Here is a 22,715-nt window from a genome sequence, read left to right on the forward strand (position 1 = left end):
GTCCAAAGACTGTTCAGGCTTCTAGCAGAGCTTCCCCAGACCCTTTCATTTCTTTAGGCTTCTTCTGCCTCCTGTTGCTGCTCCGGGCATTACATCCCTCTCAATTCCTGCCTGACACCTCCTCAGAAATCCAGTTTCTCTCTTTAAGGGCCAAGCAATGGATGACAGCCAGCCATACAAGGATCCTAATGGTACTGGATAAAAATCAAGAAATGGGAAGAGCCATCAGATATTCCATCTAATAACCCTGGTGGTTCACTTCACTGAAATACTTTTTCATGGGAGAAAAATATCATCCTTCTGTCCTTAGTCAAAATACTTGAAGTGAATTAGTCTGTTCCACTCCTTTGTTCAGTGGGTCAGAAATGAGATGCTAACAGCTCATATTATTTTTCCCCGCCACTTTATAGCATTTGTATGCACAAACAACTCAAAATTAGCACAGACCAATAACTTCATGCACAGATTTCAGCAGATGCGGAACAGCTTTTGGAAAACCACCAGGACCTTTCACTGATCTTCCCTCCCTCCTCATTCCAGCTTCATATACTTGATTTTCAATAAACTTGCCAAATGCAACTGTAACCACTTGTTTTACCTCTGCCTGTGGACACAAACATTTTAGATCTTTGTACAGCAGAAGAGTGGCTAATAAAATGATATACAAACTCCAAGATGATTCAATAAACTGTAATTTTAATGTTCACACAGGGAACTATGCCACGTTTCCCAGCAAGAAAGCAAGAGATTAGTCTATCTGAGAGACAACTCAGGAGTTCCAGTTCTGTCCTACCTTGAGGTTTCCCATATTTAATAAACAAGATTTGGTCAATACAAACTGGTGATTTACAGCATGAAGAAACAAGAGGAAAACGCAGACAAAACGATTATCAGTACAGTATAAGGTTATGTATATTCTTCTGATTTTTTTTTTCCTGGGTTACTAATACAGGAAGACAATTGCGTCAGCAGCTCATAGAACTGAAATGTAATATTGCTGTTAAGCATATCTGTGAAGGAAAGAGTCAAGCCTCCTGTGGCTAGACAATGCGTGTCACGTGGCAGTTGTCTGCTTCATCCAGAAATAAGGTGCTGAAGACATCATTAAAAAAGGTAGGGTGGTATTTGCAGGCTCTATCACAGTCAGGATTGAAGTTCACCTCCAGGATTTGAGGCTGCATGATTCTCTTCCCTGTTGAAGGGAACACAAACACTGCCTTCTAATACAAGTTATACACAGATCCTGAACCATTGCCTGTCATTAAGCTAGAAAATGGCTAGAAGTCATCTTTCATGACCCAACTTGGCAGGGCTTTTTGTTTCACTCCTAATCACTCCTCTAGCAAAGCCAGGCACAAGCAAGGAATTTTGCTTGTGTCCTGGGAACTGAGTTTTCTTTTCTAGTCCCCTAGAAGTTCATTTCTGTGTTGGTGCCTCTGCAGCTCTTCTCCCTGTAAGAGGTAGGTGTCTGCACAGGGAACACTTACAAAACATTTTGAGCTTTCTGATAAAAAAAAAATTGCCTTATTTAGCATTTTTTTTTCCTACCAGTCATCTACAAATGGCTGGAAGGAAGGCTCCAAGTGGTTGTTAGCCATGCTGCAGCAGTAACATGAAGAACCTCCATAAACACATTCTTGCAGAGACTTGACAACTGAGTGACAGTCCTGAGGACATCAGCAGCACTAAAATAGTGAACACGGTCCCTTGCCTGCTTTACTAAATGCAAATGCAATCTGAAGACACTGGGCCAAGCCACAGGACAACATCTCTTTAAGGCTTTTGTACACAGACAGGTATTTCAGACATTCTCCCACTGTAAACTGGAAGGAAAACTTGCCCCTGTACAGCTGCATTTAAACAAACTAAAACAAAGCCATAGCAGGAGAACAGCAGAGGCATGGACTCAGCCAAGCACAGTTAGCAGCTCCCCCTACCATCACAGTTAACCAGCACAACAGTTTCTAGCTCCATAGACCTGCAGCTTTGGATATCCTTTGGTGTCAGTCAGAGGTACAGAGTGCGTAGTTCGCACTGCTTGAAAACCCGTAAGAATCTGAGCAGAGGAAATAAATTCCTGAAAAAGTTCACAAATAAGAATTCCACACGCAAAGAAATGAACTCACCATCTCTGCTGGTGTCCCATTTAAGCATCAAGTCAATGGCATATATTGCTCTTGATGATGGATAATCGCAGATGCCAAGAGGTGCAGGTTTAGCTGAAGCAACTTGGAACAATTCAGCAAATGCCTTAAAAATGTTTGCCTAATGGTAATAGAAAAAGGTCTCAGCACGAGAAGCAAAGTTTCTTCCATAAAAGCAATTTAAAAAAACCCACCTTTTAATCACTTAATTCATTTGTATTTTAAAGAGTTTACATAAATGTCACTAGCCAACAGACAGAAACCTGCACAGCATTAACTTCAAAATATACATTGAGACAAAGACCAATACAGCAAAAGTGCCAAGCACTCAGCAGATATCCTACAAATAACTACAAGAGAAATCCTAATAATGGCACATTTATTCTTACAATCAACTTTTTTCTTAGGTGTCATGTATGATACTACACTTCTACACAGAGGAGGAGGAAGAGAAAACCCAGGAGAGCTCTGCATTACTGCCGTGCACAACAGTGAAGTTGTTACTTTCCTGCCTGTTAAATCCGTATGCTAGCTCAGTTTTGTTCTGCAAAGAAACGTTCTCTACCTGCTTGCACTGGCATCTAAAAATGGTGTTGTAAGTTTATGTGTATGTGTGTGGTGTGTACTACACTGGTGCTTCCGTAAACAATCAGCCAATGCGGAAATGAAATAAAACATAGATCATACAGGTGTAATTTTTAGCATGGAAACTGTACTACAGTAAATCATTCACTCCGCAAATACAGAGAGAGTAATACTCTGTACATGGCACACATCACTTTTGGGTAGCCTGTGCCCTGTTTCTTTCAATCAGTTTCTCAGTCTCTGCAGTCTCTTTCAGACTACTTTAATCCTAATGCTGCCCAACCTGTCATACTCTGAATATCTTCACTTGGATGTGAGGTTCTAGCTAAAATGGATGAGAACTAATTTATGCAGATCAGCCCACAGCTGGGTAATTTATTCGCTATTGAAAGCATATACATTAATCAGTACTCAGTTACAATTCCTTCTGCATCTTCTGACTCATTATAAATACGGAAGAATGCAACACTTGAGTTATGTGCGTGCTTCCAAATCATCTTTTCACATTCAGCTTTTTCTTTCAAGCATTACTTATGAGTAAGAATGAGAACATCCTCATCTGCCTTCTTACATATTTTTCAGAAATACAGTACTGGGAGCTTTTTCTTTGCAGATAAAATATGCCTATATATGCCTTAGTGTTAGGGAATCATTTTCTTGTGAAAAGTCATTAATACAATGACAGGCACAGGGCAATGGATCAGCTTGCTAATGCAGAGAAGTTGGAGCAGCAGCTGAAAATCCAAGTCAAGATTTAATTCAACGAATGGGATAACGTGCTCATTGAAAAATCCCTCCTTCACCAACTCAGTCTTTCTAAGAGAAGAGATCAGCTTCACTTTTAAAAAAATTTGCCACAGTATACAAAAACAGCCTCTGCACCAACCAGTCTGATAGCACAGCCCCTTGAGCACAGTACCCCTGAGGTAGGGCTTATTTCTGTCAGACACTTTGGCACAGCTGGGAACATCCTCATCTTGCAAGTGAGCTCCAGTGTACTGCAAAGCAAGCTAACAGGAAAGCTTACAGGGAGATCTTTAGACCTACAGCTCGGCTTAACATAGGTAGGTCAAAACCTGTGACGTCATTTAGCTGATTTAGGAGATTAGCTTTCTATTTGTTTTGACAGCTCCGTGTGTTGTGAAGTCCTTCAGAAGAAAGGAAGCAAGAGCCTGAATATTTCAGTGGTTCAACTCTTCAGATTCAGAGTTAATACCCTGTTGAAACAGAATAGTACTGAAAGCTTTGTAAACAACTTTTCCAGGGTAACACCTGCTATGATTAACACTTAATACTCCGGACTTCCCTGCTGTTCTGCATGAAATACTAAACCTCTATAACCACAGGCTTTTATAATTGGCGTCCTTCCTCAAAATGGATGGAGCTCTGAGGAAAACTGATCCTGCGCCAAGGACCCTGACATTATTTAAGACTGGCTTTACGACCAAGTCCAGTATAAGGAATTCTCAATGTGACCACGAAATAAAATTCTCAAATGCTAAAAACAAAATGTTTGAGGTTGAATTAGTACAAGTAAATAAATAATTCTAATGTAAAGGTTAACACTTGCTGTCCTTCATGAAGCTGATGGACACGAAGTATGTTTTCTAAGGAAAAAAATGTACGGAGAAGAGAGTTTACAGAGTTAAGAGATTCACAGATGCTTACAAAATAAAGACAAATTGCTGACTTACTTGTACTGTTGCCCACAGATGTTCAGGATATTGTTTTTCAAATTGAGGAACAAATTCTTCACAGTGCACCTAAAACAGTTTAGAAACAACATATATTGCTTTGACAGGGAATGACTGAGCAATCAGATGACACTGGAATACCAAACTTTCTTTTTTGCTATTCACAGAAATGCAGGTAGAGAATGAGGGAGTTTTACAGTTCCTGAATCCCTTCCTTGTTCTAGGGTTCCTACATGAAGGATTATACTAAAGTCTTTGAAAATGATTAGCTGCTACTTTAACAATTTTTTTTTTTAACTTATCTCTAATAATGTGGGTTATATTCAGGATGTAGGTTTGTATTATCTATCATAAACTATTAGGAGTCCAGAGAGCAAAATGTCCAGGAAAAATACTTGATGAGGATACTTCCAACAGCGACTGCTCGCTAGGTGTGAAATACGGTGTTAGGGAGTAGTCACAAAAGGAGGCACTGGAAGATTCTTTAACAACACAAAGAGAGGGGAATATTTTGGACTGTTTGCTTACCTGCTTTAATGTTACGCCGGGAGCATAATTCATGACGGTGAAATGCTTCTCGTAGTCATCCAAGTCATCAAGGGAAAACGCCCTAAGGAATAAAACAATTCCTTAAAATCAAATCTGAAACCCTGGAAGCTAAGTCCCATCAGTCTAACAAGGAAAACAAATGCAATTACCTATTTGAAAAGCGTAGCCAAAATACGTCATAGGCGTACAGCTTGAGTGGTTTTATGGACCGCAGCAACACAACGTAACGGACATCAAATTTAACCATCCCCACATCTTCTCGGTGAAATAAGACTGGATTCTCAATATATTTGCACACTACCTAACAGAAACAAAAAAAACACAGAAAATATTATTTGACTGAAATGAAAAGTGACACTGGATACTGAGGATTTAAGACAGCCTTGTATGTGGTTCAGTTTTTCTTTACAAGCGTGCATAAGTAACTGATGTTGTTATGCAAACAGGCGCTTTATCAAAAGTCTTAGGAGCCTGGCTGGGAAAGCAGGACGGCCAGAACGTATAAAAACGTTTTTGGTTGCAAGTTTGGTGGCATTAACCTTTTGCAATAGAAATATGAAGCAATTTGTGCCCTTGTGCATTCCAGAAAAATACATGCAGTCCACACGTGGGCAGAAATGAAGCTTAGGTGACAGTCTGGCGTTACGACTGTGTACTGCAGGAAAAACGTTGCACCATTTGTCTCTTGTTGGCAGAGCGCATTGTGCCGTTGAGCTGAGGATCAACAGTAATCATCAACAGAGTGATACAGTAATGATCAGCAGGGGACAGAAGCAACTGTGTACGAAAATTCATGACCAAGGCTAACTATATCTAGGGTGTGTTCATCTTATCTGAGGATGAGTGTTAAAGCAGAAATGCACTGCAGCATTTATTACTGACAGCGCCGAATGTATTTCTTAAATAAGAAAACATCAGCCTCTTTGGGGCAAGCGTCTTTCATCACTGCACAAAATGGTGCTGATTTGAATAATTAATTCAGAATTCGCTGAAGCAGAATGCTTATGGGTTAACGTACGAATTTTGAAGAAAATGAGGTTCCTTCCTTGTAGTCACAGTCCACTTCCAGTAACAGAGTTTTTTCAAAAATCCCTTTAAAATCTTACTCAAAGCCATGATCTCTAACCTTTGGGCTGCTTTCCCTGTGCCTGATGATATTGTTAAGGCTGTTGGTGATGTGGGTGTCCAGGCTTCTGGCCAGGTTCCACGGTTTGCATATCCAGTGATTGTCTTCTCCTCTGCGAGAGATAGAAAGCCAAAGCCTATGAGCATCCACCTCGTTCATCTGTCTGAACATCCACTTGAACTGATCTATGTACTCCTCCGTCTTAAATACTTTAATAAAGCTGTGCACTACAGTGCAAGAACTAAGGACTTCTGACTGATAGCTTTGAGCAGCAGGTGTGAAGGGGAGAAAAGGCAGCGGTGGCTTTCACTTTTTTCAGTTAGGGCCTAGCATATTCTCACTGTTGATTTCCTTCTGTGAATGTAACTTCTTCAAAAGAGAAGAACAACTCAACAGTAACACCACAAACACACAGAGGTCATGGTACAGATATCATTCTGCCAGGAGTCTGAGACTGTGCTGGCACAGAATCATGTGAGTTTATAAGTTGATTTCTTAACACCTCCAAATAATTCATAACACATTACACCATGACTGCCTCCTCGGGAAAGAAGTCAGACAACACCTCAGCAATTCATACTGCAAGGGAACAAGGGCATCCCATTGTCTTCTCACTTCCCAGTACCTAGTCACCTAAAGGGGGCAATATTCCTTGAAATATCCTCAAGGAAAACAAGTAACATGCTGGTCTTCATTCAATACATTTTTTCTGAATAAGGACAGGGTGACACAATGTCTTTCTTTCCTCAATTAATAAATGAAGGCAACCTGAGAAACTGCTTGGGCTTCATGATAAACAGCACAAGCTGAGCTGGAGTTAGCAGTGTTAACTTAAGTCCGAGTTTTATTTGTATGAAACTCGCTATCCCCTGCTTCTCTTTCTCTTACATACACACTGCATTCATGCTCAATCCTTGATTATTAACACATCACAGACTGAAGGCATGTGGAAGGAGTGCTCTCTTCCGGTTACGGTGGTCAAAAGCAGAGCCCATACAGCAAAGAACAGCTAAGTGAAATTCCTGGCAGCTAACATCATAAGCAAGACTCACTAAGGAAGCAACTTTTCAGTTAGAACTTCATGTCAGGAAAATATTTTTTCCACTAGCAGTTCCAAATGCTCTCCCTCTTTTAATAGAGAAAATCTTAGCTTCCATATTAAGATTCTAAGGGAACTGCAGCAGCAGAAAGAATGTAAATTCAGAATCTTAAAGATCCACAACTGCTTTATGCTAATACTAAAGCTCATTTTTTACTTTCCTATCCATACATAACCCAAGTACTTTAATCCTAAATATCTTCCATTTCCACTAAAGTGCAAGAACAACTAGTACCGGTCCCCTGAAAAAAACATTCAAACGCTTGTTCAAATGGATTTGGATCCTGTGTTTATCTGTTAAATACAATGAGTAAGACCTTCACTAGATGAAAAAGAAACAGCTACAAATTTGCTGCTAAAGTCATGGCAAGTTTTCGTATTTCAAAATGCATCACTTCACTACTCTTACATTAAATAACTCAGAAGTTCCCACCTTCTAGGTAAAATCTACTTGAACGCGAACCAGCTGCAAACCCCCAAACGCAAGACACTTGTCTTTGAGTAAAGCGGGATCAAAAGCACAAGGTGTAAGGAAAGAGAAATACGAGCCACCTTCTTTCACGTTGCTGAAAGTAACAGATGAACTGGGGCAGTTCTGTTTGGAGGTTAAAAGTACGTGGCAACCATCTTGGCCCATCTGGCCCTCCAGCTCGTCTAGATATGGATGCCAGGCAGTCTTTGACAGTCAGGAGGTTCTCACACGGGAACTGATTCAGCATTACTTGAGGCCTTTCCTCACTTAGCTTCCTACAAAACAAAGGAGTTGTTACAGGGAGGGGAAAGGCCAGGAAAGCCTTTGGGAACACATAGCAAAAAAAATAATAATTCTCTTATCAGGGAAAGAATTGCAACCTGTAATCTTTGAAGTGTGAGAAGTTGTAGAGGATGTCTGCTTCTGCCTCGTTGTCTGTGAATACGAAACGGGGATGTGTCAGGCTGTTGAGGACTTGCTGAATGTCTGTGAACACCCTAGAAGAAAAAGGGATATGAAGAAAAATGTCAATTTGGTTTCTGAAACTGATCAGCTGTTGCTTGAATAGAAAATAGTGTTTTTTTTTTAAATGTTGGCTTCTTACAAGAATTACACTTTGAGACAAAAAAATCTCAAAGTTTAGCAACTTTCACAAAAATTGCAACTGAGAACAGTGACAGTCTCTAACAAGAAAGGACTAACATGAATTCACTATTATACATGAAAGAGTCCTTGAGGGAGAGATACCTTGTATATACCTTCATTACTGGAAGAGCCCTAACCATCAGCCTGTCAGCCACAAGGAACAAATCCACACGAAATCTGGACATTGTAACTCAGCAGCTTGAGAAGCCTGTTTTAATTTGTTCTGAACTTCACAAGCAAATTTCTAAATCACAAAAACATGCAACTTCGAGAAAAATACAAATTGCTTCTCGTTCCCAGATACTACAGCAAGAAAAAACGAAACAGCACTACAAACCTTAAACATATTGCCTCATTCTTGACTGTTCTATAAGATATTGCATATCCTAGGAATTCCCTCTAAGTAAAATCTCTCAGATAAAAAGAGCTTGCACCTCATTTAGTGACCAAGATACCTGACATGATCAAATAAGCAGACAGCAGCAGTAGAGCATTTTGATGATTTTACAGCTTAAAGCAAGGTCACTTAATTCAGAATTTAGCACGATGACTCAAAGTCAGACTGATGCAGAAAAGCAGTTACCACAGTAAGTGACCATTTCAACAGATTAAACAACTGCTATTTTTTCCTTTTTTTTTTTTTTCCCCCTTGAGGAATCACAATACTCTTCCTCCTCTCCAGACCTGCTCTCATCAGTTAACTCTTCTTCCCTCTTCTGCGACTAACCAATTAGAAGATACAATCCTGAGAGAGAATTCTCTGGAATAATGAACTTTTTAAACAGCCCAGGCGTAGGGGGAAACATTCAAAAAACACAAACACCTAAAGCATGTCTATTATGCTTTGTTTATTGCCACAAACGTATTGCAAAGCTCTGTGTGTGACACATTACTTTGATTGTTCTATTTACACTGGAGAGCAAGACTAGAAGTAATTAATTCACAGCACTGGCATTCTCATTGAAAGATGTCCCAATTCCTTCCTCACTGCTGCAACTGAGTGAAGTTAATATCCTCACACAGCCCTTCCAGTATTTCTTTCTGCAATATGTGGCTTCTTCAACACCTGCACAGCTGCAGGAAGTACATCACCAAATTTGACAGAGGGCCCAGTAAAAATTCCACCAAATTCATCTCAAAGACAAGACAAATATCCACTGCTTTGGAGCAACTTATACTCCTTGCTGAAGGAAATGGGATTTAAAGTGGTGACGTGAAGGTAAAACATACTTAAAATGCTGTAACAAAGACCTGAAGCATTCGATATCCTTATGCAACTCCAGCACACTGCAAGTATCGTACTTAATCTTGGTAAGAAAGCACTTTGTAATTATGCAGATACATACTTGAAAACTTTGTCTTTATCATAAACCGATGGGTTGATTGCTACAGGCAGTTTCTCCTTGTTTTCCGCTAAAATAGCCTAAAAACCAAACAAAAATAAAGAAGTTAATAATAGTCACAGTGAACGGGCAGCCTTGAGTCAGATTTCACAACAAACAGCAAGTAAGAACAGCAACCCAGACCAAAGTGCATTTTAAAGTGCACACAGTCACGTTTATAGGATAAGCGATTGGAAAACACAATTTTAACATAAAAAACTGTAAGTAAAATATGCCGTATGATTAAATGTTCACCTAAGCTTTTTATTCCTACCATTATCAATAGTCTGTTGAAGTTTTATCGAGTTATCAAACCTTACAGACCATTTTATGCAATTCCTTATCTTCACATAAGCATTTAAATAGAGATGTACAGGTGTGGTTGTAGCCACAGCAGAATGGACAGTCTGTGTGCCTGACCAGAGCACTGCCTGGTTCAAGTGAACTCCAGGGTCACATTTTGACAAAGTTATGGCGTGTAATACACAGCCCAGTGAGAAAAAAAAATAAAGAATCAGTACAGGAGCAGAAGCAGAAGTAAGAGGCCGCTGATAAAGAAGGAACAAAGGGCAAAACATCTGCGCAGCCAGACGTGCCCCTTCATCTTCAAGGGTGTTTAATAAGTACAATCACACCTAACCAGAAAGTATAAGCAAAGCCAAACCATAGACATCATCTTCTAAAGCGGGTTGGACAACACAAATACAAAATAATTCCTGAGGAGATGACTACAATCTTCAGAATGGTACCAGAGGATTCATTCGCATCTATTCGGCAGCTCAAATTCAGGGGCCCGCTGCAGAACAGCAACTACTGAAGTCTCCCAAGAGATACTTTTTAATGACAGACACTTCATTAGAAGTGCCTTGTTTAGAAACTGTCTCCTCTGACACTGCTTTCTGCAATCAGTGCCCAAATCACTACCCATAGTACCATTTAAGTCATAGACTTTGTGGTCTGTGCTAAAGAATACAATTAGGTAAGAGAACAAAAAAACCAGGGGAGATTTCATCTGCAACATTACCGTAACAACTATGCTTTTCTAAGCAAGGCCGAAATCTTTCGGATTTATTGGAAATACATGATCTTTAGAAAGGCCCTTGCAACCCAAACTACTCTGTGAGTCTTTGATTCTATTTAAAGGAAAACTAGAACCACGGAAGTAACACCGTTAGCTATGGCAAAACCAGTAACTCTGCCAATTGAACAACAAATGATTGTTTGTACACAGTAGTAAAGCATTCCCAGCTGCAAAAGCTGTGGCGACAGCAGCAAACACTTACATTACCTTGCAAACCTGCTGGCTCACAGACCTACTGTAAACAAAACTGACGCTGTCAGATTTTTCTGTGCATGCAGCTCTGCTTATGCTAAGATAAGGCAACTGGAAGAGCGCGAGTGACCTGCATCCCTTTACAGACATTTCACTTCTTGTGTTTAAGGCCACGCTGTGCCCAAAGTTCTCCTTTGGTCTGTCACCAGTTTAAGTCTTTAATCTACAGCTAAATATTCTAGAGAAAAAACAACACTGTTTTCCAAGACAGTGGGGGAAAAGAGCACAATATTTACTCATTTGCCACACACAAGTCTTCAGCTTGAACTATGCAAAAGATACTAGAGGAGCATTTCTCCTTATCTGTAAACATGACGTACATCTACCCCTCTTCCAAAAATGCAAAATCCCAACCAACATGACGTTGGTTACGGAACAACCTATTTTGGACATACACGTTTATTCAGCAAAATCAACTAAATTTTTGCCTAGTTATTAATGAGCTGGATCCATCATTTTCTGCCCATCCTCCAACAAAAGCAGCAGACTGCTGGTGTAGAGCATGGGGGTCCAACCTTTTGGCTTGCCTGGGCCACACTGCGTGAATAGGAATTGTCTTGGGCCGCATATAAAATAAATAATACTGTTAATGTATATAAATAAAATATATACGAACTTTTGTTACTTAAGCAAAACTAGGAGAAAAGTGAATAAACGTTGGTATAACATGCATCCTCTGTAAACTCACCTTTAGCTTGCTTGGATTAGCAAACTGAGAAGCATTTGCTCAGGTGATTGTTAATTATACATTGCCCCCACGTGGTCAGAATAGCAGAAACACTAATCAAATGCATAGCACAAAACTAATTAAAAGCATAATCACAAAATATTTTATACTTTGTGAGCTTTTTGAGATGTTGAAAATTACAGAATTTGTCAGCACAACACAAGTATTTTGGATATTTCTTTCACAGTGAACATGTTAACGTTAATTACTTTACAAATTAACACAAGTCCAAGTACAATAATTCAATAAGAAAACATACATGTCTGCTTAATAACAAAACTTGCATATCTTCACAGGTACACACACATTTAAGTAGGCTGAAATATTATCAGTGATCCCTGTGTTTTTTTTTTTTTGCCAAGCAGCACAAGCACATGCAATGTGCAATTCATGCAAATTTCAATTCAACTGAGTGCGTGTGACAGGCATGAGGGGCAGTCAGTCCTGCACTGTGCCCTCCCCTCCAGTGTTCTGCTGTCACCCATACAGTCCATGCACAAGCTACACACAATTTACTCATGGAAAATATCACTAAAAATCACAATGTCAGAAGTATACAATCTTGTGGGACCACATTACTAGCTGTCCCAGGATACATGAGGCTAGCAAGTTGGACACATCTAGTATAGAGCACAGACTGATCTTTAGAAGCTACACTTGGAATGCTGACAGCATCCTCATATGCATCAGAAATCAGTTCCCAATTTTTCTCAAAAAAAAAAAAGAAACCACACAAATTTAGTTCATGGAAGTGACATTCCAAGCAACAATTATTCCACATTCTTAAAGTTTCACAAACCTTTAGTAGAAAGGAGAGCTCAAAACAAAACAGACCAGTACTTCATGATGCTCAGAGTGCTGGAGCACCTCTCCTACAAAAGAAAGGCTGAGGGAGCTGAGCTGGCTCAGTCTGAAGAAGAGAAGGCTCTGGGGAGACATCACTGCAGCCTTCCAGTACTTGAGGGGAGCTTATAAATGGGAGATAGACTGACTTTCTACACGGTCCAGTACTGACAGGATAAGGGAGAATCGTTTAAAATGCAAAGACGGGAGATTTAGGTTAGATGTTAGGAGGAAGACCTTTACTCAGAGGATGGTGAGGCACTGGAACAGGCCAGGCTGGATGGAGATCTGGTGGATGGTAACACTGCTCACGGCAGGGGGTTGGAACTAGATGGGCTTTAAGGTCCCTCCCAACCGAAACCATTCTGTGACTCAATGACTTATAACAGCAGCATCAAATTAAGGACGTTGTTTCTGCTCCAATATTTAGTGATTCTAAACCACATTATGAGTAATCAGACTGAAAAGTATAACCATCCCGGCACACTAAGATGAATCCTTCTGTAATTCCAGACAGACCAGAAGTACTACAGTAACAGATCCAGAGGGTAAGCATATTAGACAACGTCTCAAGCGTGTAACTGGAAGACAGGTACCTTATATGAAGGACCTTGCATCATGCTTACATAAAGAAATAGTAGGCAATATTGCAATAGCACATTATAGATCATTTCTGTTTCTTCAGTTCTGAAAGTTGTATCATGTGCAAGATATTTCTTGCTTTCTTTATGCTTTCTTTGGAATTATTTTTAAGTTAGTACCTACACTCTGAATCAATCTTTAAGCCTGAAAAAAAGCAGAATGAGAACTCCTGATAGCTGTTTAGACACATGTCTCTTAAAAGATAAAACAGGAAATTTGTTACACTTTACCTGGTAGTGCTCATCCGATGGCTCTGGGGTAAAACAGTTGACATCCAATACCTCATTAGGCACCCATGGTAACAAAACACACTTCCTGATCAAGCGATCGGTTTCCCCGTAAGCATAATCACGAGTCACTTCATCTGCAGTAAAACAAGGAGAACCATTCCGGAACAGCCTTTAATTCTACACTCTGAAATCCACCTCATGCCACATCACACAAAGGTTGAACAGTTAATAATACTACAACTGTCAGAATCAAAATGCAAAATTAGATATAATTAAAGAACTACATTTAAAAGGCTATTACTTGCAATATAAAAATTAGTCCAAAAAACAGTTGACTTATGGCAGTTTAGTTACACAGCTGAACACTGTTATGGCCTCTACATGATGGGGGCATAACAAGGCACCCAACCAAGGGTACAAGCACAAAGTGAGCCCAAGTCTAGTATTTCCCAACTTCGAGCACTTGACTGTCTCAGAGAGCTAGAAACAGCTACAAACACTGACTTCTCAGGAGGATTTCTTGAACTCTCAGATGCCTGGATCAGTAGTTTTGCTAAGACAGTGATGCAAGACTTAAGTTCTCTGTCAACATTTTGAGCCTCTACCTCACAAATTACAGTGCTAAAAATATCACAGAGAGAACTTTGAATTTTGATGGCATTAAAAATACGCAGTCATTTTAGTTTTGAAATACCTGTTGTGCTGCGTAGCGCTCAATGATTTATAATAACATGGCCTACCTTCTGTTGTGGGCATTAGAAACAACAGCAACACCAAACAAACAACCGCAGGCACTCAACTTACCACCAGTTTCTAGGTCTCTCAGGGGCCAGAGAACAGTGTAAGCAATTTGTTGAGGCATGTAAAACAGAGGTGCTGTTGCAAAGCTAGGCTGATCTGAATGCTGAATGCGTGATCCAAATTCATCCATAATATACCAGACAGGAACTTTCTCCTCTGCAGTCTGTACAATTGAAGAGAGTGAGAAACACTGCATGGATCAATTGCTAGAAAAGAACCGCAAGACAGAAGGCGCTGGCAGTACCCCCTACATGTTCTCCATGTATCCAAGACACTGGGAAAACTTGGCAAGCCTGTCCCCATTCTAACTGCACAGTCCCATTCTTTTTCTTATGACAGAGCTACTGCTTACCAAAGCCACTTCCCCTGAAGCCAATGCAGGGAGTCAACACACAGGAGAAGGCCGTTTTCTCATAGGGTTAGTTTTCCTTCAGTTTCAATGAGAGAGAGTTTTCTACAAGGAGTTTCAAATTTGCAGCTGTAAGAATGAAGGAGAGCAGAGCTGCAACGACAGCTGGCTCTAAGACTGTTGCATCATCAAACCACTCCTTCCTGCAACACTTGTCACGCTAAGATCCTGAATGAAGAATATAAACCTTAAATTGATTGTTAACACTACAGTCACTCTTTTATAGATGCAGAAAGGGAGACACAGGAATTAGACTTAAGCTATTCAAAGCAGTTCAGTGCCAGAAAGGGAAACGGAAGTCAAGTTCAACTGTAGGTTGAATTGTCTTCCAGGAAAGCATTTTTCAAGTGGTAGCAGATAATCTCACGCGACTCATGAGTCACTCACGAGAAAAAGATGGGAAACCAAGACATAACATAGAAACACTGAGATGTACTGCTCAAGCTGGCCTTTTATTTAGAGGCAAAAATAAATAAATCACAAGTCCCTTTCTGAGAGATTTTTTCAGGTTTGACACTACTGTCAGCTAAGCTGGTACATGCACTGATGAGGTGCCATCCCCAGGGAGTTATCTCCACCCCTTGAGCTAAGGGTGCAGGTTGGTCATGATCACAGCACTCAGAGTGAGCCACTGGTAAAACAGACAGGCCCAGTTCATTCTGCACAGGGCTGGGCCCCAAGAACTAATAATTCTCATCTTCAAATCAAAATACTCACCATAGCACAGGAGTTACACCACAGCCCCTACAAAAGCATTTTCAATGGGCTGTATTCCCTCAGAAGTGGCACGCGTGCATTTGAGCATGTCTGAAGGCTCAAGACATGCTAGGACTGTGCTGAAGGGCTACAAAGGGCAGAAGGACCAAACCTGGTGTGGTCCTTTTTAGGACCACATTACCTAAAACGAAGATCTGGAGTAAGCTACATACAGAAGCACATCATCTGGAAAGTAGCTGGTCCTCACCTGAGGGTGAACTAACATTTACACTGTATTGGCAATCAGATGCCAAATCAAAACCAGGAAGCTAAGTTATCTGACAGCATAAATACATCCTCAGTAGGTGAAACACTCCATACAGATGAGGAAAGCTGTGAGCATGGCTGCTGAGACACATTTATGTGAGGCACTTGATTCATGAGGGATTCTTGCCTTCACTATAAGTAAATATAAGCAGAAAAAAAACAAATGCAACACACAAACAGATCTCTCCTTTCTACTGCCCTTCCTTTGAAGAAGACCCTTCTTCTCTGCATGGAAGAAAAACAAGAAAAAACCAACCCTCAAGTTCTAATCAGAAACGTGGAAGCAAGCCACCGTGCATTCTAGCCCTAGATGGCATCTGCTATCCTTCCAAATAGAAGTCTATTGTTCAATGCCCATAAGGGAATATTTTTATGTTGAGAAAGCATATTTGTTACTAGCCATATACTGGAATGTCTTCACTGAGGGTTGTTCAGAACTTTTTAGCAGCCCAGTTAAGCTCTAGAGACTCACCCCTTGAGAAAGCTGGTAGGTCTGATTGTACTTCCACATTTCCCGCAGCACTTGCTCAACGCTGCCCTCATCTGGGATTTCTCCGTGGAAGTCGATGCCCATGAGATTTGCCATTCTGTGAAGTAAGCCAGGGACGTGCAGCAGCTGCTGGCGGGCATGTTCAATACGGTATGTCCAGGCATGGTCGATGAGGAAAATGCTTCAAGAGAATGTTGGTAGCATTACAATGGTATATATGTTTTTTCCATGCAAGGGCCAAAAACTTCTGTGAGTAAGAGCTACGTGTGCTTGTAGACAGTTTGATAACTAAGTACTCTCTTAGTGGCAAAGTAACTCCCTGAGTACACATGTACCAGGTTAGGAACAACTCCCCAGCAGCAACATAGCATTCTTTTTGTTCTGGAAAGCCTGTCGTACAATAGTCAGACATTCTACGATAATGAGGCACAAACAGAACAGTGCACTCTCTTTGTTAGCCCAACTCTCCTTAGGATCCCGGAACACAGGACTTTCTTCCTTCTTCCACCACATCAACCTCATATTCAGAGAAAGGCTTCGGTTGGAAGGGACTATCAAGCCCGCCCAATTCCAACCCTCAAAGTGGGCAGGGCTACCACGCACCACATCAGGCTGCCCAGGGCCCCATTCAACCTGACCTTGAACACCTTGAAGAAGTAAAACAATGCATTGTTTTGCAAAGACATTCAAAGATCTTGCTAGCCATGAGCTCTGCGATATCTACAGTCATCCGTAAAACTAGGTGGAAAGGCATGATCACCAGACGTCTTATATAGTCTGCAAGTTCAGAAAGTTTCAAGTTTTTGATTATTTTCTCTTTGTCTGGCTCCAATTTTGTTCCCTTGAAATAAAATGCACTGTTTAAAAGAAATACCAACCTAAAGCAAAACAAAGCCATAACCAACTGGCATATCTCTCCTTGAGAAGTTTAATGCTTGCGTAGGCTGCGTGACTTTTACAGCACAAGACTAGTTACTTAAACAGAAGGATTCTCTACATTTCAGCTATATCCTTTTACTGAATCACATCAAAGAAAAATCTAAATGTTACTTGTTAATTTTCCCTTCTCAGTTTTCAGTAAGTTAAAAACATTCCAGCTGTCACGTACTCCAAGTATCCCTGAACGATTCTTGTATATCAGATTCCACACACAGAATAAACTTGCTTTAACTTTAAAACCTAAGGACTCTAGAGAATGCTAAGGTCAATCTCTTTGGAAATCTAGTTCAAATCTCAGTTAGCAAACAGGCATGTTCGTATTCTGCTTCTACAACCACACAGCTGAACGCTGCAAGCAAGCCCAAGGCTTTCTATGAGTTGCTTTGAATTTTACTATTTGCGTTCTCAGAGTTAGAAAGGCAATGACTTAGGTTAAAGTATGCATGTAAAGGCAGATACCTAAGCCCTATGTTGCTTTTACTCACCAAGACAAAGTTCAGGTAAATACATAAAGTCTAAAAATCTAAGATCTAAAAAAATATGAAAGTTTTGGCAAAGTAAGTTCTATACAACTGAATAGAATGTCACTTAGAGCTCCAGTGGAGTTTAGACTTCTAAACTAGACTCTTCTCTATTCTCTCTCTCTGTTTCATTGAACTGATTTATAAGCATCTTCCTCCATGATTTAAGAAGGAGCAACATAAGATGCCTGTACTCCTAGGGCTCCTTACAAGATACGTTTCATAGCATGGAGATTATTTTCTTTCCTGAAACAAGCATCTGTGTCTGACAGTAAGAAAGACAAACAAAGAAACCAACAACAATAAAACAAAAGAGCATTTCTGAATAAGATCAAACAAGTTTTAAAGTAAATTGCTCACATAATTTTTGGGTTTAAAACCACTCAAGGACTGAGGACCAGTTCAGAGATCACTACTCACCTCTCAGGATTGGAGGCTTGAAGCCCATTCTCATTTGTTACGATAACTTTGAAACAAGGTTCATTTCCAGGATTTGGTTTCTTTTTGAATTCATCTTCCATTTCTTCATCACCTTCCTCTTCCTCATCTACCTCTTCTACTTGCATTATCCCAAAGTAGTCACCAGCATCAAACACCTGAGATTGAAAGTGCACAGAGTACAAGCAGTTAGTTGAGGCAGTACTATGACGTGCCTGACGCAACGCTGAGAGGGTGCAGACAATTTTGGCCTGCAATCTGACAAAAAGTGGTGTCTAGCATTCATTCTTGCACATTTTAATAGTGTTGTTTGGGAAGTTTCTCTGCTTAACATCAGCAGGAAGCTCTGACTGTTTCCTTGACATCAACAGATCTATTGATGACCATCCATTACTTCAACTAATCACAGAAGAAGCTGAAAACAGAGTATTCTTGTTCAACTCCCAAATCAACAATTTAATCACTGCAAAATACAATCTCATATTATGGCATGTAATGCTCAACAAACCAAGGTGTTACTCAGGCTCCAGAACCACAACGAAGTACATTTCAAACAAAACATGTAATTTCAAGAAGAAATAATGTATAAATTCTCAGGTGACATTTCAAACTCTTTTGCAGGAAGTTATTCTGCTATGTCAGTCACACTACATAGTCAACAAGACAGGAGCTGACAAATGATTAGTCCTCTTACACATCATTTTTAAAGAGGAGTCAGACTTCCTAACAACACGCTTCTCCATCTAGCCTTGTTAGAAAGCAGAAGGGAGGGTGACAGACCTGTAAGTGTAACCTCCAGAGGCACTGGTTCAACGTGTCAAGCCTGGGCGCACCTAGCCCACTGCATCACTGTCACAAGTCATTACCCCTAGACACCAACAATTTATTGGCTGGAAAATCCCAGAGGCAGGGACAAGCTTTTATTTGTTCCTTCAGGATAATAATCTCCACTAAGCCCCAGCTGGAGGGCAAGTAAATCAACTCCACATTCGCAAAGCACGGCCACCTAGACAAAGCAGAGTTGCCCAAGGGAAGTAGCAGCAACAGGAGACGACAGCAGGGAAACAGCACCGGCTGCAGATTTTAACCTACAGCACTGTATCACAGACCAGAGCAGACAATACCTGCAAGCACCTCCTGAGGACTGGAGATGGTATTTTGCTCTGGGCTAGGGGGTGCTGAGAGATGCCAAGAATGCATTGACTAACTTCATATATACCTTTTATACCTAATTTTATACCCATTTATGCCCTAAGTTTTTCTTAGGGCAAATAAAATTACTTTGCAAACAACCTCCCTGGAGGTTAAAAATACATCTCTTAAAGAAATAAGTAACTGACTTAGCATCACCTATAGTTGAGCAGGCATCTAAATAGCTAGCAATTCCACTTTATCTCTAGTTTCCCATTTTTGCTAGGAGAGGATAATGTTACTCAACAGCAAGCAGTATTGCCATCTCTTGCTGTTACAATAGGGGGCCACCAACTTCTCTTTTAAGGCCCCGCTCACCTGCCTGTATAGTTCACAGCCATCTTAAGCCGATTTCACCTCAGGCAAGGTCCAGCCAAAGGAAAAGCTCTTCCCTGGGCAGCTGCCAGCAGCACTCAGGTTCATTTCTGTCAGGTGGCTCCACCTGGAGCAGCACCCTGAGCCGGCTGCTGCACAAGCAATAAGCCCAGCCATGGCAGGCAGCAAGGAAGTGCAAGCTTTTCCAAATTCATTAAAGGCAGCAGCAGCGAGGTGACCAGAAGCCATGAGGAAGTTAAAATTGCAAGCGTGATGCACTGGAGCCCACTTGACATGTGCTGCCCTGTGCATAATACGTAGTGAGGGCCTGGCAGTGCAAGGCCAGCCAGCTGCAGTGAAGCAGCTGTAAGCACGCCAAGTTTGGGCAAATCCCCTGTCCCTTCACATTCAAGTACAACTCCAACCTCACAAACCCAGTAAACCAGGCAATATGAAACGAAGCGGGTACACGTCATGGCAAGGACTGCCAAGCACAGGCACCTTCAGCAAATTCCTTGCAGGCATGCCACAAACTGCTGCAAAGGCCACAGGCAGCCTGTGAGCAGCAATGTGCCCTCACCTGCTCTGCAGAATAAAGCCTGGTAACACTAATCATGCTGCACTCCTTCTGATAGTTAAGACAACACCACTTGAAGGACTGCTTTTGTCCAAGTTTGAACAATAACTTCTCAGGGCCACAAAAATACTCACTGCGATACATAGGAGCCTGCCAATTTTGCTAAGTGCGAAATAAGTAAAAGCAGGTTTCCTGCCCTAGCAGATACACCACATTTGGGATGAGCAATTCAGTGTAATCTGTGGTTACACAATGCTCTCAGGAGCAAACCAACTCCAGCAGCTCCCAAGGTAAGTGAAACCCCTCCACTTCTCTTGCAGGCTCTGGCATACAGCGGGTAGGGTGCCGTATGCTGAAGCACATGCGTGTTGGAAAACAGCTGCCTGGGCTGGGTTCTGGAGGTATTGATGTAAGAGATTTTATCTGTGTTATGCATGGAAGTTTCCCAAGTTCTACGCTAGAAAGTTTTAATCTTTGCAACAGGTTAAAACAGATGAAAAATTCCTCCCACTTTCACACAGGAAACAAGGGAACTCATACTGTGGTCTGTGTTTCACAGATCTATTTGCCCCAGTTACTCTTCACTTGAAGCCCCTGAGCATGTTCATCCTTCCCCTTCACCTCCTCTGCTGCCTTCACTGCTGCTCCTCCAGCTGCCCCCACGCTGAAGCTTTGAGCAAGATACTGCAGCTCTGGTTATCTCAAGAGTTCATCCCAGGTCACTGAACTCACTGTAATTTTCCCTACACATCCCAGTCTTCTCCATATCCTTTCGCCCTTCTGGATAAAATCCAGAAGCTGCCACGGCAGGGACACGCACCATTAGCAGCCTGGTTTATCTTCCTCAGCATGCTGGAATCATTGCATTTATCTCTCCACACGCCCCGGAGCACTTAGCACAAACAAGTACACTCAGCCACTGCTGCAAGCGAAATGAAACAGACAGTGTGCATTGTGCCACCCTAGGAAACGTGCCTTCCCCATGCCAGCCCCTGTGGAAGTATCACAGCTATGGTTTTCCTCATTTGACTCTCTTCCCTCCCAACTCCGACCAGGAAGTTCGTGGCTTACCAGTGCTTATAAATACCTAATGGGTGACAGACTAGTGGACGGGGCCAGGCTCTTTTCAGTGGTGCCCAGCAACACAACAAGGGGCAACGTGCACAAACTGGAACACAGGAATTTCCATCTGAACACAAGAGAACTTTACTGCCAGGGTGACGGAGCACTGGAACAGCCTGCCCAGAGAGGCTGTGGAGTTCCTTTCTCTGGAGATATTCAGACCCTGTCTGGATGCTTTCCTGTGCAACCCGCTGCAGGGAACCTGTTTCAGCAGAGGCTGGGCTTTAAGACCTCCAGAGGTCCCTTCAAACCCCTATGACTCTGTGACTGAGCATTTGCTTGAGTTAATGTAGATCTATTTTCTCTGCAATACACAGCTATTCCTCTCATTAGGAGTACAAGACACACAGCCATTAGTAACTACCAGGAATGCATTTAAACCCTCCTGAGTGTGCTGTAAGCACTCTGATTGTATCATGGTTTCTTAAGCTTCCATCCATTCCAACTCTAAAGTTAAGATAAGGAAAAAAAAAAAAAAAAAGCACCCAAGGAATGAGAAATTAGTTTATTTGTACAACTGTTTAACCGCAGCCCCTTTTCCTCACCCACCACTCTGCACCTCTGTGCAACTCTCACCTCACCTCCTGTCCTGCAACCCCTGCTCACTCCCTCCTCCCTCCACACCCTCAGGCTTCACCGAGCTCACTTCTCCCCAGGACAGCGAGCTTACCTCGCCCTTCTTGCCTCCTCCAGGCTGACTCCTCCGGACTCCCCGGAGCGCTCTCGCTTTTCCACACAACTGGTTTCGGGTCCTGTCTTTCCCGCCTTAGCTCCCGGTTCCTCTACTCCAGCAAATCCACGGTGGCTTTTCTCACCGCTGAGGCTGGCGGCACACGCACCAGGTCCTAAAGAATTCTAAACGTGCCTATCGACAAATTTTGCCCAAAAGCACTCCTGCTCTTGACCTGTTTTCTCTTTCCTTTCTCACCGAACCGCGGTCAGCCGCTGAAAACCGCTCTTTGGCAAAGGGCTCGCAGCTATTACGACGGAACTGCAAGGGTTGGAAGGGCCCTCGGAGCTCATCTAGCCCAATCCCCAGTCACCCGCTTTCTGCAACAAGGGGAGGCTCTCTCGTCTCCAGGACCCCACGCGCCGACAGCAGCACGCAGCAGCCCCCAGCCCCGCCCCGCATCCCTCAGCCCCAAGCCCGCCCGGCCCCCAGCAGGGCACAGCCCCCCCGTCCCGCACCCACCTCTCCGCGCAGCTTACGACACAGGCTCTCCCAGTAGCGCGCCGGAATGCAGGAGGCACGGAGCGCAGCCCCGTGCAGGGCCACGAAGGCCGCCAGCTCCTCGCCGCCTTCCCCCGACATGGCCGAGCCGGACCCACCCTGCTGCCGTACCTCCGCCCGCCCCGCCGCGAAGCGGAGCATGCCGGGTGGGGCCTGCCCCGGGGAGGGAGAGGGAGCGGGAACTGCG

At 42.2% G+C, this 22,715-nt stretch overlaps 1 protein-coding gene across 2 annotated transcripts; it reads right to left on the reverse strand.

The window, feature by feature from the left end:
• On the reverse strand, positions 677-22,691 carry TTLL12 (tubulin tyrosine ligase like 12). Of its 2 annotated transcripts, XM_021392573.1 has the most exons (15): positions 22,490-22,631; positions 21,968-22,120; positions 18,075-18,250; positions 16,177-16,375; positions 14,276-14,435; positions 13,472-13,605; positions 9,661-9,737; positions 8,050-8,166; positions 7,750-7,944; positions 6,099-6,210; positions 5,122-5,273; positions 4,952-5,033; positions 4,424-4,492; positions 2,127-2,265; positions 677-1,192 (listed from the first exon to the last, which is right to left on the reverse strand). In XM_021392573.1, the coding sequence occupies exons 3-15, from the start codon at positions 18,218-18,220 to the stop codon at positions 1,041-1,043; spliced, it is 1,734 nt and encodes a 577-aa protein (XP_021248248.1). In that variant the 5' UTR covers positions 18,221-18,250; positions 21,968-22,120; positions 22,490-22,631; the 3' UTR covers positions 677-1,040. The 2 variants fall into 2 exon arrangements, with proteins under 2 accessions (XP_021248248.1, XP_021248241.1); XM_021392566.1 differs by lacking the exon at positions 21,968-22,120 and having other exon boundaries at positions 22,490-22,691.

The sequence above is a fragment of the Numida meleagris genome, chromosome 1, assembly GCF_002078875.1.
Source record: "Numida meleagris isolate 19003 breed g44 Domestic line chromosome 1, NumMel1.0, whole genome shotgun sequence".
NCBI classification, from domain to species: domain Eukaryota; kingdom Metazoa; phylum Chordata; class Aves; order Galliformes; family Numididae; genus Numida; species Numida meleagris.

Excerpts from the sequence above, each read along its gene's own strand:
- TTLL12 (XM_021392566.1), bottom strand. The coding sequence starts at position 22,669 with ATGCTCCGCTTCGCGGCGGGGCGGGCGGAGGTACGGCAGCAGGGTGGG. Across the intron at positions 18,251-22,489 it reads GTCGTAAGCTGCGCGGAGAG|GTGTTTGATGCTGGTGACTA; the intron begins GTGGGTGCGGGA and ends TTTCAATCTCAG. Across the intron at positions 5,034-5,121 it reads TGGCTACGCTTTTCAAATAG|GGCGTTTTCCCTTGATGACT; the intron begins GTAATTGCATTT and ends TTTATTCCTTAG.